Raw genomic sequence first — 13,585 nt, forward strand, 5'->3', positions numbered from 1 at the left:
AGGAGTTACTTTTGGCGATTTGCTCAGAAATCACTCCTGGCTGGGGGGCCAAATGGGACACCGGGGATAAAACCAGGTCCATCCTGGATCAGCCGCAAACTCCCTACCACTGAGCTATTGCTCCGGCCCCTGGGTTTTAAATTTTTCATCAAAGCACTCATTATTTTAGTAACAAAAATAAGAAAGGAAAAACCAACATGGTGATGTAATTAGAGCTAGATGTTTAGTAGCCCAATCTCTGCTTTGACCCTAGTTCCTGTAAAAAGGATGCCTTAGTTGGTAGGGTGCTTGCCCTACCCAGTATATCCCAGTATCCCATATGGTCCTTTGAGCACTGCTAGGAGGAGTAACAGCCAGGAGTAATCCCTAAACATCATTGGATAGAGCCCCAAAATAAAAAGGATGTCAAATATTGTCAATACATACCCAAACATACTAATTATAAAATATATCAAAGAGCTAATTTCAATGTTTGCAGAGCAGAATATAAATACACTTACCTGATTACATCTTGAACAAGTCAGCCAGTTGACTATTCCCCACAAGCGCCAATATACATCTCTCCAAGATTTTAATTCTTCAAAAAGAGTATTCAAATATTCATGAACATCCCAATTCTTATCTCTGGAGAAAAGAACCTCTATTGTTTTATTACTTTTCAATCCAGAAATATTTATTATTTTAAATAAAATTAAAAATATATATTCAGTTATCCTGAAATTGAAAAATTATTCACAATTGGATTTCAGCCATCCAATTTCTTCACCAGTGCTCCATCTCCTGCCAATTATCTCCCACCTAACAATCTTTAAGCAAATATTTTGAAATGTGTGGCTCATTTCCAAGAACATGCCTCCAACAGGCATGCAAGATGACTGTCTGAGCTGTGAGTTCTAATCATTTGCTAGTAAAAAGAACCATTTTACTGGCACTTACCAGAATATCTCTCAAGATATCAAATAACTTCTTTTTTTTTTTTGTTTTGGTTTTTGGGTCACACCCGGCGGTGCTCAGGGATTACTCCTGGCTGTCTGCTCAGAAATAGCTCCTGGCAGGCACGGGGGACCATATGGGACACCGGGATTCGAACCAATCACCTTTGGTCCTGGATCGGCTGCTTGCAAGGCAAACACCGCTGTGCTATATCTCCGGGCCCATCAAATAACTTCTACTAACGTGTTTTTAAATACGAGAATATAATTCTATTTTCTCCTTCACTTTGTTTTTACTGTTGTAGTGACTGGTGGGTAACATAAACACTGAGCTCTGGTCACTGCTCGCAACTGCTACAGTTTGAGGGGCTCCCAGGAGGCAGAGTGGCTGAGAGCTCTGGGAACTGAGCTCTTGGTTGTATCCTTATGTGTAAGATGCTTTCTATCACTGAGACATCTGAAAGCTCCAAAACTTTGTTATGAAAATACTAACTTTGTAAGTCATTGTTGAGGAGCCTGAGAATGTGGCAAAAACATATAGCACTCACCTTGCAGAAGTAAGATCATGTATTTAATTCCCTAACATGCTGAAAACAACCACCAAGGTACTGTCCTGGTGATCCCATGTGCCATACACGTATAATTGCTCATGCATGCCAACCAAGTGTGTATGTGCAAACATCACAAAAATGTGTGACCTAATCAAATGTGCAACCCCTAATAATGCAAAATGCAGGGGGGGGGGGAAACAAAGTGGAATTACATGCAGAAAGATGTTATCCTAGTTCTCATAAGAATAGTATGAGCTGAGGCCAGAGAGATAGTATGGAGGTAGGGTGTTTACTTTGCAAGCAGAAGGATGGTGGCTCGAATCCCAGCATCCCATATAGTCCCCTGAGCCTGCCAGGAGTGATTTCTGAGCCTAGAGCCAGGAGTAACCCCTGAGCACTGCTGAGTATGACTCAAAAACCAAAAAAAAAAAAAAAAAAAAGTATGAGCTATGTGGGGCTGGAGTGGTGGCACAAGCAGTAGGACGTTTGCCTTGCATGTGCAAACCTAGGACAGGCCATGGTTCCATTCCCCCAGTGTCCCATATGGTCCCTCAAGCCAGAGGCGATTTCTGAGTGCATAGCCAAGAGTAACCTCTGAACGTCACCAGGTGTGGCCCAAAAACAAAAACAAACCCAAAAAAGAATAGTATGAGATATAATTTGTTATTATATAAATATGTATAAATATATTTATAAATAAGCAGAGTATATAATATATTATACAATAATATAATATTAAATATTCATTATATATTAATAATATAATCATATAATACATTATATACCCATCAATTATATAATTAAACATATAATTTAACTTATATATTATATATAATACCAATATGTATATATTTATAAACAGTATAGAAATATCTTAATTATATGGTATACTATATACATTCTATATTGTTCTATGTACTAAGATAGTACATAATATAAATATAGTATAGTATGTAATTATAATTCATTCACAAAAAACACTTTTTTGTTTATGTTTTTGTTTTTGAGCCACCACACCTGGTGGTGCTAGGGCTTACTCCTATAGGCTCAGGGGCCATATGGGATGCAAGAAATCAAATACATGTTGGTCATATGCAAGGCAGTTACCCTACCCACTGTATTACCATGCTGAGCTGATAAAAAAGCTTTTTTTTTTTTAATTTTTTATTGAAACCAATGTGAATTACAAATCTTTCACAGCTGTATTCTAGGTATATAGTGACAGTGAATTGGGCCATTCCCACCACCAGCGTTGACCTCCCTCCACCATAGTTCCCAGCATGCATCCCAGACCTCCACTTTTAGTCCCCTGGTCTACCAGTGTAGCAGGTCCATTTTATGTTTAGATTGTTATAGTTTGGGTCTCTTGATTCTATTGTCTTTAACTTTAGTTTGGATATTTAGATCTGACCATTTTTTATTTCCATTCAATGCTCCTGAGACTGCTTGGCCCCTGGGACCCACAATTTTTTTTTCTCAATTTGTAGGAGGACATAGAAATAAGAAAAGCCTTTTATGTATTTTATTTTCATTATACCTTATGTGAATATAGATAATACTTCCATGTCGATCCACATTAAATTTTCCAGGAACGCAAGAAATTTTTTTTTCTGTTTCTTTTGTTAAAAGTTTCTTGCAGATACAGCATCTAAAACAAAGATACAGAAACATCCAAGAGAAAAAAAATAGAGTAAAATAAAGAATACAGGGAATTGGAATTATAGCACAACAGGTAAGGCATTTGCACACAGCTGGCTGAATTCAATCCCTGGCATTCCATAAGTTTCATGAGCCTGCCAGGAGTAATTACTGAGTGCCACCAAGTGTGGCCCAAAACCAACCAACCAAACAAACAAGAATATAATGGCATTATATAGCAGAGAAAAAAAATACATCACCAAACCTGTATAATGTTGCTGCACTGTTCCGAGAATCTGGATTCACATAGTCTGGATCAAAAAGTCTTTCAATCTTCTTACAAAAAAGTTTGCTATTAAAAATAAATGAACAATAAATTAAGTTTCTATATTCACTCTACTAAAGGTACACAACAGAGACCATAATACTGACCTATCTGCACATGTCTTTATCCATTTATAATGTTAATAGTGTTCTTGGTAACAAAACTTACATTTTTTTTCTTTTTTTCTTATGTTTTGGACACACCCCCAAATGCTCAAGGGTTACTCCTTGCTCTGCACTCAGAGATTATTCCTGTTATCACTCAGGGGTCATACAGTATGCTGGGGATCAAATCTGGGTCTGTTTTTTGGACCTGTATTCCCAGGAGAGGCATTATTGGATTGAATCAAAGTTCAATTTCTAGGTTTTTGAGAAATGTCCTTATTGTTTTCCAAAAAGACCGACCAGTCTACATTCTTACCAGCAGTGAACGAGTTTCCCCTGCATCCTTGCCAGCACTAGTTCTTGTTCTTTGTGCGCCAGCCTCCGTGGTGTGAGATGATATGGCAATGTTGTTTTTATTTACCGTATTTTCTGGTGAATAAGACAACTTTTGAAACAAAAAAAAAGTCAACCGAAAATTGGGGGTCATCTTATATGTGGAGTATATCCCGAAAAACGTTTCAATATGCCGCTAAACAAAAATTGTCTGAATATTGCCACAAAATGAATTTTCCAACTTGATCTGGCACCAATCACTGCACGGCTGCTCAGACTGCCTCTCGCCTCTCTAACTCAGCCAATCCAAGCAGGCTTTTGATGCATGCAAATTAGACAATGTTCTGGACCCGAATCTACACTGTCAAAAGCCTGCTCAGATTGGCCAGAGTCAGAGAGGAAGTCTATGACAGTAGAACCTTTGAACCTTTGCTTGTTGTGATTGGCTCACTGTGGTACATACAGTTGCAGCACAGGAATGTTCTGTCTGATACAGCGAATATAGGCCTAAACCTATGTTTTAACTGCAAAATTAGGGGGTCGTCTTATACGCCCAGTCATCTTATATGCCGGAAAATACAGTAATTCTCTTTTATGATGGTGCTTCTCTGCTTTTCTGCTTTTGTTATTAAGATGATGTTTGCTTCATAGAAACTATTTGGGAATGTTCCTATTTTTTCACTTTTCTTTCCTTTGTTTTTGTTTTTGGGCCATACGCAGTGATATTCAGGGGTTACTTCTGGCTATGCACTGAGAAATCATTCCTAGGGGGCTGAACCGATAGCACAGTGGTAGGGTGTTTGCTTTGCACGGGGCCAACACAGGACAGACCCTGGTTCAAATCTCAGCATCCCATATGATCCCCTGAGCCTGCCAGGAGTGACATAAGCGCAGAGCTAGAAGTAACCCCTGAGCACCACCAGGTGTGACCCAAAAACCAAAAAAAAAAAAAAAAATTGCTCCTGGCTTGGGGAACCACATGGGTAACTGGGGATTGAACCGAGGTCTACCCTGGATCAGCCACGTGAAAGGCAAATGCCCTACTGCTGCACTATCGCTCTAGCCCTCTTTCTTCACTTTTCTAAAGAGCTCCTGAAAAGGACTTAAGTAGGTCCTCTTTAAAGGTTTGAAAGAAATCACTAGTGAATCCATCTATTGTTTTTGGGAAGACATTTTAAAAATACATTTTAGAAAAAAATATATATTAGATTATTAAAAATTACTTTATTTAAACACAATGTTGTTCATAATATATTTTTTTCAGTTACAAAGATGTTCATAATTGAGTTTCAATCACACAATATACAACATTCTTTTTTTTTTTTTTTTTTGGTTTTTGGGCCACACCCGTTTGATGCTCAGGGGTTACTCCTGATTATGCGCTCAGAAATCACTCCTGGCTTGGGGGGACCATATGGGACACCGGGGGATTGAACCGCAGTCCGTCCTACAGTAGCACTTGCAAGGCAGACACCTTACCTCTAGCGCCACCTCTCCGGCCCCAATATACAACATTCTTTTACCAGTGTACATTTTCTGCTACCATTGTCCCAAGTTTCCCTCCCAATCTATCCCTGCCTTATCCCCTGCCTGCCTCTGTGGAAGATATTTATTTTCCTCTTTTTTTCCCCCTTTTAGACACTATGGTTTGCAATATCGCTACTGACAGGGTATCATGACTATAAATTTATCTCTGATCAGCAACCAGTTCTTCTTTAGAGTGATCATTTCCAACTATCATTATCGCAGCGGTTCCTTCTTTGTCCTAAGTGCACTCCCCTGCTATTTGTGGCACAATTCCTATCATACGCTGGTCCTCCTGACCCTATTTTCTATAGATATTATTATTATCATACTATTGTTTTTTTTTATATCCCACAAATGAGTGTGATTATTCTATATTTATTCCTTTCTCTCGGACTCATTTCACTCAGCATAATATTCTCCATATAAATCATCATATAAGCAAATTTCATAATTTCATTTTTCTTAACATCTACATAGTATTCCATTGTGTGTAGATGTATAAGTTTCTTTATCCACTTATCTGTTTTTAGACACTTGGGTTGTTTCCAGATTTTGGCTATTGTGAATAGTGCTGCAATAAACACAGGAATGGAGAGAGCTTTTTTGCATTGTGTTTTGGACTACTAGGGTAAATTCCTAGGGTATATTCCTAGGGGGTGGCATTCCTGGGTCGTAATGAAGCTCAATTTCTAATTTTTGAGAAATATCCATATTGTTTTCCAAAAAAGCTAGTCTACTTTGTTAGGTTACACTTTATTTTACCTAAAACAAAGATCATCCCTGGTTTCTTTGTATCTGTTTATTCACAACTTGATTTCAGCCAAAACAAAGATTGTCTTATATGTAAACCTGAGTGGGATAGGCTCAGGATAGCTGTCCCACCTGGGGGTAGTCCCTGTATTCAATAAAAACAGTTCTGGCAGGCAGCTTGATGGAGATACTAAGTAGAAGACGGCCAGACTATCCGTGTTTCATCCTCAGCCTGGTCTGGATTATTTCATGTGCAACCCTGATTCAGACTTGTTCATCTGGGGTTGGAGATATAGTGCATAGGGTGATTTTTAGACTAATCGAAATTTCTACTAGCAGTACATTAGAGTCCCTTTCTCCCTACATCTGCACCAGCCCTGGTTGTTCTTTGTGATGTGTGCTAGTCTCTACCCAGCGGCACTCAGGGGTTACTTCTGGCTCTGTGCTCAGAAATTGCTCTTGACAGGCACAGGGAACCATATGGGATGCCGGGATTTGAACCAGGGTTCGTCCTGTGTTGGCCTTGTGCAAGGCAAACGCCCAACCACTGTGCTCTCTCTCCAGCCCCAGAGGAGTAGCTTTTTAGTTTAGTTTAGTAATCTCATTTTGTTTATCTTTGCTTCCACTGCTTGGCCAGTGTTGTTCCATCCTTTAAGATGTCTTTAGTTTCAGTGGCATGGAGTGTTCTGTCTATATATTCCCCTATGTACTTTATGGTTTCAGGTCTGATATCAAGGTCTTTAATCCATTTCATTTCAATTTGACTTTTGTGCATGGCATTAAAGAGAATTCTGAGTTTACTTTTTTGCAGGTAGGTGACCAGTTTTCTTAATACCACTTGTTGAAGCTTTCTTTGTTCCACTTTGTATTTCTTGCCTTTATTAAAAAATTAACTAAAGATATATCTTTTTTTTTTTTTTTTTGGTTTTTGGGCCACACCCGGTAACGCTCAGGGGTTACTCCTGGCTATGCGCTCAGAAGTTGCTCCTGGCTTGGGGGACCATATGGGACGCCGGGGGATCGAACCGCGGTCCGTCTCCTAGGCTAGCGCAGGTAAGGCAGGCACCTTACCTCCAGCGCCACCGCCCGGCCCCACTAAAGATATATCTTAAGGTCAGTTTCAAAATATCAAACTCTGTTCCAGGGGCTGGAGTGGTAGTGCAGGGTATAAGGCGTCTGCCTTGCATGCACTAGCCTAGGATGGACTGTGGTTGGATCCCCTGGCATTCCAGATGGTCCCCCAAGCCAGGGGTGATTTCTGAGTGTAAAGCCAAAAGTAACCCCTGAGTGTCACTGGGTGTGGCCCAAACCCCCCCCCAAAATCTATTCCAGTGATGTGAGAGTCTGTCTTTAGTCCAATTCCATGCTGTTTATTAATGGCTACTGCTTTGTAGTACAATTTAAAATCGGTGAAAATGATGCCTCTCAACTTCTTTTTCCCAAAGATTACTTTAGCTATTCATGGAGGTTTTTGTTCCATTTGAATCACAGGAGTATTTGATCTATTTCTTTGAAAAATAAAATGATTATCCTTAGAGATTGGATTAACTTTGTACAGTACTTTGGGGAAGCACTCCCATTTTAAAATGTTAATCTTTCCAATCTATGAGCAGGAGGTATACTTTTGTTTCTTTGTGTCCTCTTTTATTTCTTTCTTTCTTTTTTTTTTTTTTTTTTTTGGTTTTTGGGCCACACCCAGCGGTGCTCAGGGGTTACTCCTGGCCGTCTGCTCAGAAATAGCTCCTGGCAGGAATGGGGGACCATATGGGACACCGGAATTCGAACCAACCACTTTAGGTCCTGGATTGGCTGCTTGCAAGGCAAACGCCATTGTGCTATCTCTCCGGACCTGTGTCCTTTTTTATTTCTTAAAGCAGTGTTTTGTAGTTTTTTTTTTTGTTTTGTTTTGTTTTGTAGTTTTCTTTCTAGAGGTCTTTTATCTAGAATTCTTAGAATTGAACCCAGGCCTGTCTCAAGCAAAACATGTACATAGCTTTCTGAGCTATCTCCAAGTTTAAGGGAGCTTTAATTTTTTTTTTGGGGGGGGCAAACCTGACAGTTCTCAGGGCTTATTCCTTGTTTCTGCACTCAGGGATCATTCCTGGTGGGGCTCAGGGGACTGTCCAGAGAGGTGTTGGGGTAAATCCAGGCAAGCAGGGCAAATGCCCTATCCACTGTATTATCACTTGAAAGAGTTTCTAAAGAATATCAGACACAGGACCTGTAATGATAGATAAAAGATAGGGTGCTTGCTTTGCACATGGTCAGGTTTGATTCCTGGTATCCCATTTGGTTTCCTGAGCCCTAGCAGGAGTGATCCCTTAGGGCTTAGTAAGCCCTAAGCACCACCAGATGTGACTCCAAAACAATGTCAGACACAGAACTAAGTAATAAATAAAAGTCAAATACATAACTATGCATAGTAACTACCCTTATGTCTTTTATATATGTGATTAAATCTAGTTATATGAACAAACTGTTGCTATTTCCTTCCAGTCATGCCTGTTGTTATCTAGACCACATATGGAGTAAGGGTCTCAATCATGTTTGCAAGGATTAGCTTTTGAATAATTCCTGTCTCATTCTCCTTAAGAATCAAACTCTTCCACCAACTGAGTGGGAGAAACTATTCACCCAATACCCATCAGACAAGGGGCTAATATCCAAAATATACAAGGCACTGACACAACTTTACAAGAAAAAAAAAATCAAATCCCATCAAAAAATGGGGTGAAGAGATAGACACTTTGTCAAAGAAGTGTCTAATGTCCAAAAGGCACATGAAAAAATGCTCGACATCACTAATCATCAGGGAGATGCAAATCAAAAGAACTATGAGATACCATCTCATGCCACAGAGATTGGTGCACATCACAAAGAATGAGAACAAGCAGTGCTGGTAGGGATGTGGGGAGAAAGAATCTCTTATTCACTGCTGGAGGGAATGCCGTCTAGTCCAACCTTTATGGAAAGCAATATAGAGAGTCCTCCAAAAACTGGAAATTGAGCTCCCATACAATCCAACTATACCACTCATAGGGATATACCCTAGGAACAGTACAAAAACCCTTCCTCACACCTATATTCTTTGCAGTGCTATTTATAATAGACAAACTCTGGAAACAATCAAGATGCCCTTCAACAGATGAATGGCTAAAGAAACTGTGGTACATATACACAATGGAATATTATGCAGGCGACAGGAGAGATGAAGTAATGAAATTTTCTTATACATGGATGTACATGGAATCTATATGCTGAGTGAGGGAGAGAGATAGACGCAGAATAGTCTCACTCATCTATGGGTTTTAATAAAAATAAAAGACATTTTTGTAATATTCTCAGAGACAAAAGAGAGGAGGGCAGGAATATCCAGCTCACGACATGAAGCTCACCACAGAGAGTGATGAGTGCATTTAGAGAAATAATTACATTGAGAACTATCATAACAATGTGAATGAATGAGGGAAGAAGAAAGCCTATCTAGAGTACAGGCGGGGGTGGGAATGTTGCACTGGTAAAGGGGTGTGTTCTTTACATGACTGAAACCCAACTACAATCATATTTGCAATCAAGGTATTTAAATAAAAATATTAATTTAAAAATCAAACTCTTGGGGCCTGGAGAGATAGCACAGCGGCATTTGCCTTGCAAGCAGCCGATCCAGGACCAAAGGTGGTTGGTTCAAATCCCCGGTGTCCCATATGGTCCCCCGTGCCTGCCAGGAGCTATTTCTGAGCAGACAGCTAGGAGTAACCCCTGAGCATTGCTGGGTGTGGCCCAAAAACCAAAAAAAAAAAAAAAAATCAAACTCTTGGGGCCAGAGAGATAGAATGGAGGTAAGGCGTTTGCCTGGCATGCAGAAGGACAGTGGTTCGAATCCCATATGGCCCCCAAAGCCTGCCAGGAGCAATTTCTAAGTGTAGAGCCAGGAGAAACCCTTGAGCACTGCCAGGTGTGACCCAAAAACCAAATAAATAAATAAATAAAACTCTTAGATAATACCATGCATTATTAATTCTCCCTCTCTAATGAATATTTTCTTTCTTTCTTTCTTTTTGTTTTTTTTGGCCACACCCGTTTGATACTCAGGGGCTACTCCTGGCTAAGCGCTCAGAAATCGTCCCCGGCTTGGGGGGATCCAACCGTGGTCTGTCCTACGCTAGCACTTGCAAGGCAGACACCTTACCTCTAGCTCCACCTTTCCGGCCCCTCTAATGAATATTTCTGATCAGCATATAAACAATCTGGTATTTTTTTCTATTTAAAAATATCCACTCTTTTTGTTTAGGGGACAAATACAGCTGTGTTCAGTGCTCAGCTCAGTGATCTCTCCTGGTGGAGCCTGACTGCTAGGGTGCTAGGGATTGAACCTTATATTATTTGTCTCGAGTCCCCCCAAATCTCCTGGTCTCTTTAGGCCCAGGAGATTTTACAAGATTTATGGCACTTGTCTTGCATGTAGCTGACCCTGGTTTAAATCTCTGGTACCACATCTGGTTCCCTGAGAACCTCGAGGGGTCATTCCTAAGCACAGAGCCAGGAATAAACCTGCTAGGTATGGCCCAACCTCCACCCTTCTCCCCTGCCAAATGAGATTAAACCATTCTTCCTTGCTTCAATTCATACTTAGAATAAATTTTGTTCTTCATATATGACCTAAACAGCTCCTAAATTATATGACCATTGTTAAACTCATCTCATACTACTATTCCCATAATACTACATCTATCTTAATAATTTTAACATGATTCAATACAATATGTTCCATATATTATGAAAAGAGCTGTCAGTTCTGGTAAATTTGTTTTAATTAAAGTAGACGTATATCAATATATTCAAAAGCAAGATATTCTATAAGAAAAATATTTTATCTAAAAGTAATAATTTATTTAAAATTACCTCCTGAACTTATCTTTCTTGTCCTTTAAATCATCAATTTCATTGTGTGTAAACAAGTCAGCTATACGTGTAAGCAGATTTGCATTAATACAATTCATGTTGCATGGGGTGGCTACTATGGCATTCATATTTTGGTGGCAATACTGAATACATTGCTCAACCTAGAAAAAGAAAAAAACAAAAAATGGATGTTGAAAAAGGAAAATGAATAATGATTCTAGATAAGTCATTTAAGTACTTTTATTTATTTATTTATTTATTTGTTTATTTATTTATTTATTTTTGGTTTTTGGATCACACCTGGCAGCGATCAGGAGTTACTTCTGACTCTGCACTCAGAAATCGCTACTAGCAGGCTCAGGGAACCATATGGGATGCCAGAATTTGAATCACCGTCCATCTGTGTGCAAGGCAACTGCCCTATCGCTGTGCTATCTCTCTGGCCCCTATATAAGTCATTTAAAAAATAAAACCATTTGTAAATTTGACTCATAATCAGTTACAACTATATTTTGTCTATTTTAGTTAGTCTATACTCTCCAAGGTAGTCTAGCAGGTCAAAATTATATAAACATCTGCATATAAAATAGAAAAATCATTTTCAACCTTCTTAGAATTTAAAATGTTAATCAAAAACCATGAACTTTCTTTTTTTTTTTTTTGGGCCACACCCATTTGATGCTTAGGGGTTACTCCTGGCTAAGCGCTCGGAAATTGCCCCTGGCTTGGGGGGACCATATGGGACGCCGGGGGATCGAACCGTGGTCCTTCCTTGGTTAGCGTTTGCAAGGCAGACACCTTACCTCTAGCACCACTTCGCCGGCCCCAAACCATGAACTTTTATGTTTGTGTAAGGTATAAATCTTTATCCACAAACACAAATGTACAGAATATGACTTCCTATGATTAAACAATCTCCAAATGTTAGTCATGGCAGTTATGCTGTGTTTATTTCTCACTCTCCAATCTGAAGGTTACTTATTTTTAAAAGACTTTGGGGGAAAATTATGTATTATTTCATAAGATTCTATTTATTTTTTTGTTTTTCCTTTTTATCACATCAGCTGTGCTCAGGGATTAATTTTGGCTGTGTGCTCATGGATCACTCCAGGCAGGTTTAGATCCCCAATTGGGTGTTGGGGATCAAAACCAAGTCAACTGCAAGGTAAGACTTGCCATACACACTGTTCTCTCTCTCTCTCTCTCTCTCTCTCTCTCTCTCTCTCTCTCTCCTTCCCTCCCTACCTCCCTCCCCCCCTCTCCTTCCCTATTATTCACTATGTTTTATGTCATAAAAATTATCCACTCGGTTTAGATTTCACAAATTTAAACTCACAAAGACACTTCTTGTATATACATTTTTTGTTACTCTTTTCCTGAAGTAATTAATACCAGCAAAAGAATGGGAAGGGACTAAGGCCTAAAGCCTAAAAGAAAAGCAAGGAATTAAAAAAGGAAATCAAATAGGGGCTGCAGTGATAGTTTCAAAATGTAGGGCATTTGTCTTGCATGTGGCTAACCTAGGATCAATCTTCATCATCTTTTCTCTGAGCCCACCAGGAGTGAATTCTTAGTACAAAGCCAGCTGTAATCCCTAACCATCGCTGAGTGTGGCCCAAATCTTCCACAGATCAAATAATTTCACATCATATTAGCACAGTAAAAGAATATTAGCCCTATAGTTTTACCTCAGGCTAAATGTAAATATGTATTTCTTTCTTTCTTTTTTTTTTTTTTTTGGTTTTTGGGCCACACCCAGTGTTGCTCAGGGGTTACTCCTGGCTGTCTGCTCAGAAATAGCTCCTGGCAGGCACGGGGGACCATATGGGACACCGGGATTCGAACCAACCACCTTAGGTCCTGGATTGGCTGCTTGCAAGGCAAACACCGCTGTGCTATCTCTCCGGGCCCCGTAAATATGTATTTCTAATATAATCAGAGAAACAGAAAATATTGGAATGAATGATAACAAGAATATTTAATGCTAGATCCTGATATGCTTTGTATTTCATTAACTACTTTTTAATAACTGAATATTTGTTCTTAATTAGATTAACTATAAATACAAAAAAATGCTGAAAGCTAAATATTAAAACAAATATAGTCCAATTAATTTTCATTTAAGTTGTTTTTAGAAAAAAATCTGTTTTGAGGGAATGGGAATGTGAGGGTATGTATTCATATGTATGAGGCACTGAGTTCAATCCTTAGCAGATCCCCATCCTCAAACCGTTCTGGGACAAAGTTAATTCTACTTAATTTCATCTAATGCAACGACAAGAATAAATTATCTATACTATACATATTATACAGAAATGATGCATTGCAACTAGAAAGATAGTACAGCTTTGCATGCAGCCAACCTGGCTGGATTCATTCCCTGGAATCTCCTATGGCCCTTGAACCCTGTCAGAAGTGATTCCTGAGCAGAGTCAGGAGTAAGTTCTGAGTATCACTGGGTGTGGCCTTTCCACTAAAATTTCCCCGAGAAATGATATATAGTGGCCTTAATTCTTTCTTGGT

The 13,585-nt window shown here is 39.2% G+C and overlaps 1 protein-coding gene across 2 annotated transcripts in view; it reads right to left on the reverse strand.

Annotated features, from left to right (window-relative positions):
* Positions 1-13,585, reverse strand: part of SANBR (SANT and BTB domain regulator of CSR) — a 61,596-nt gene that overhangs the window by 33,194 nt on the left and 14,817 nt on the right. For both annotated transcript variants that reach the window (XM_049784737.1, XM_049784736.1), the window contains 4 exons: positions 11,063-11,223; positions 3,387-3,473; positions 3,021-3,131; positions 501-624 (listed from right to left, as the gene is read on the reverse strand). In XM_049784737.1, coding sequence (XP_049640694.1) covers positions 501-624; positions 3,021-3,131; positions 3,387-3,473; positions 11,063-11,223 — 483 coding nt within the window. The remainder of the gene's footprint in view (positions 1-500; positions 625-3,020; positions 3,132-3,386; positions 3,474-11,062; positions 11,224-13,585) is intronic.

This window comes from Suncus etruscus, chromosome 12 (assembly GCF_024139225.1).
Source record: "Suncus etruscus isolate mSunEtr1 chromosome 12, mSunEtr1.pri.cur, whole genome shotgun sequence".
Taxonomy (NCBI): Eukaryota; Metazoa; Chordata; class Mammalia; order Eulipotyphla; family Soricidae; genus Suncus; species Suncus etruscus.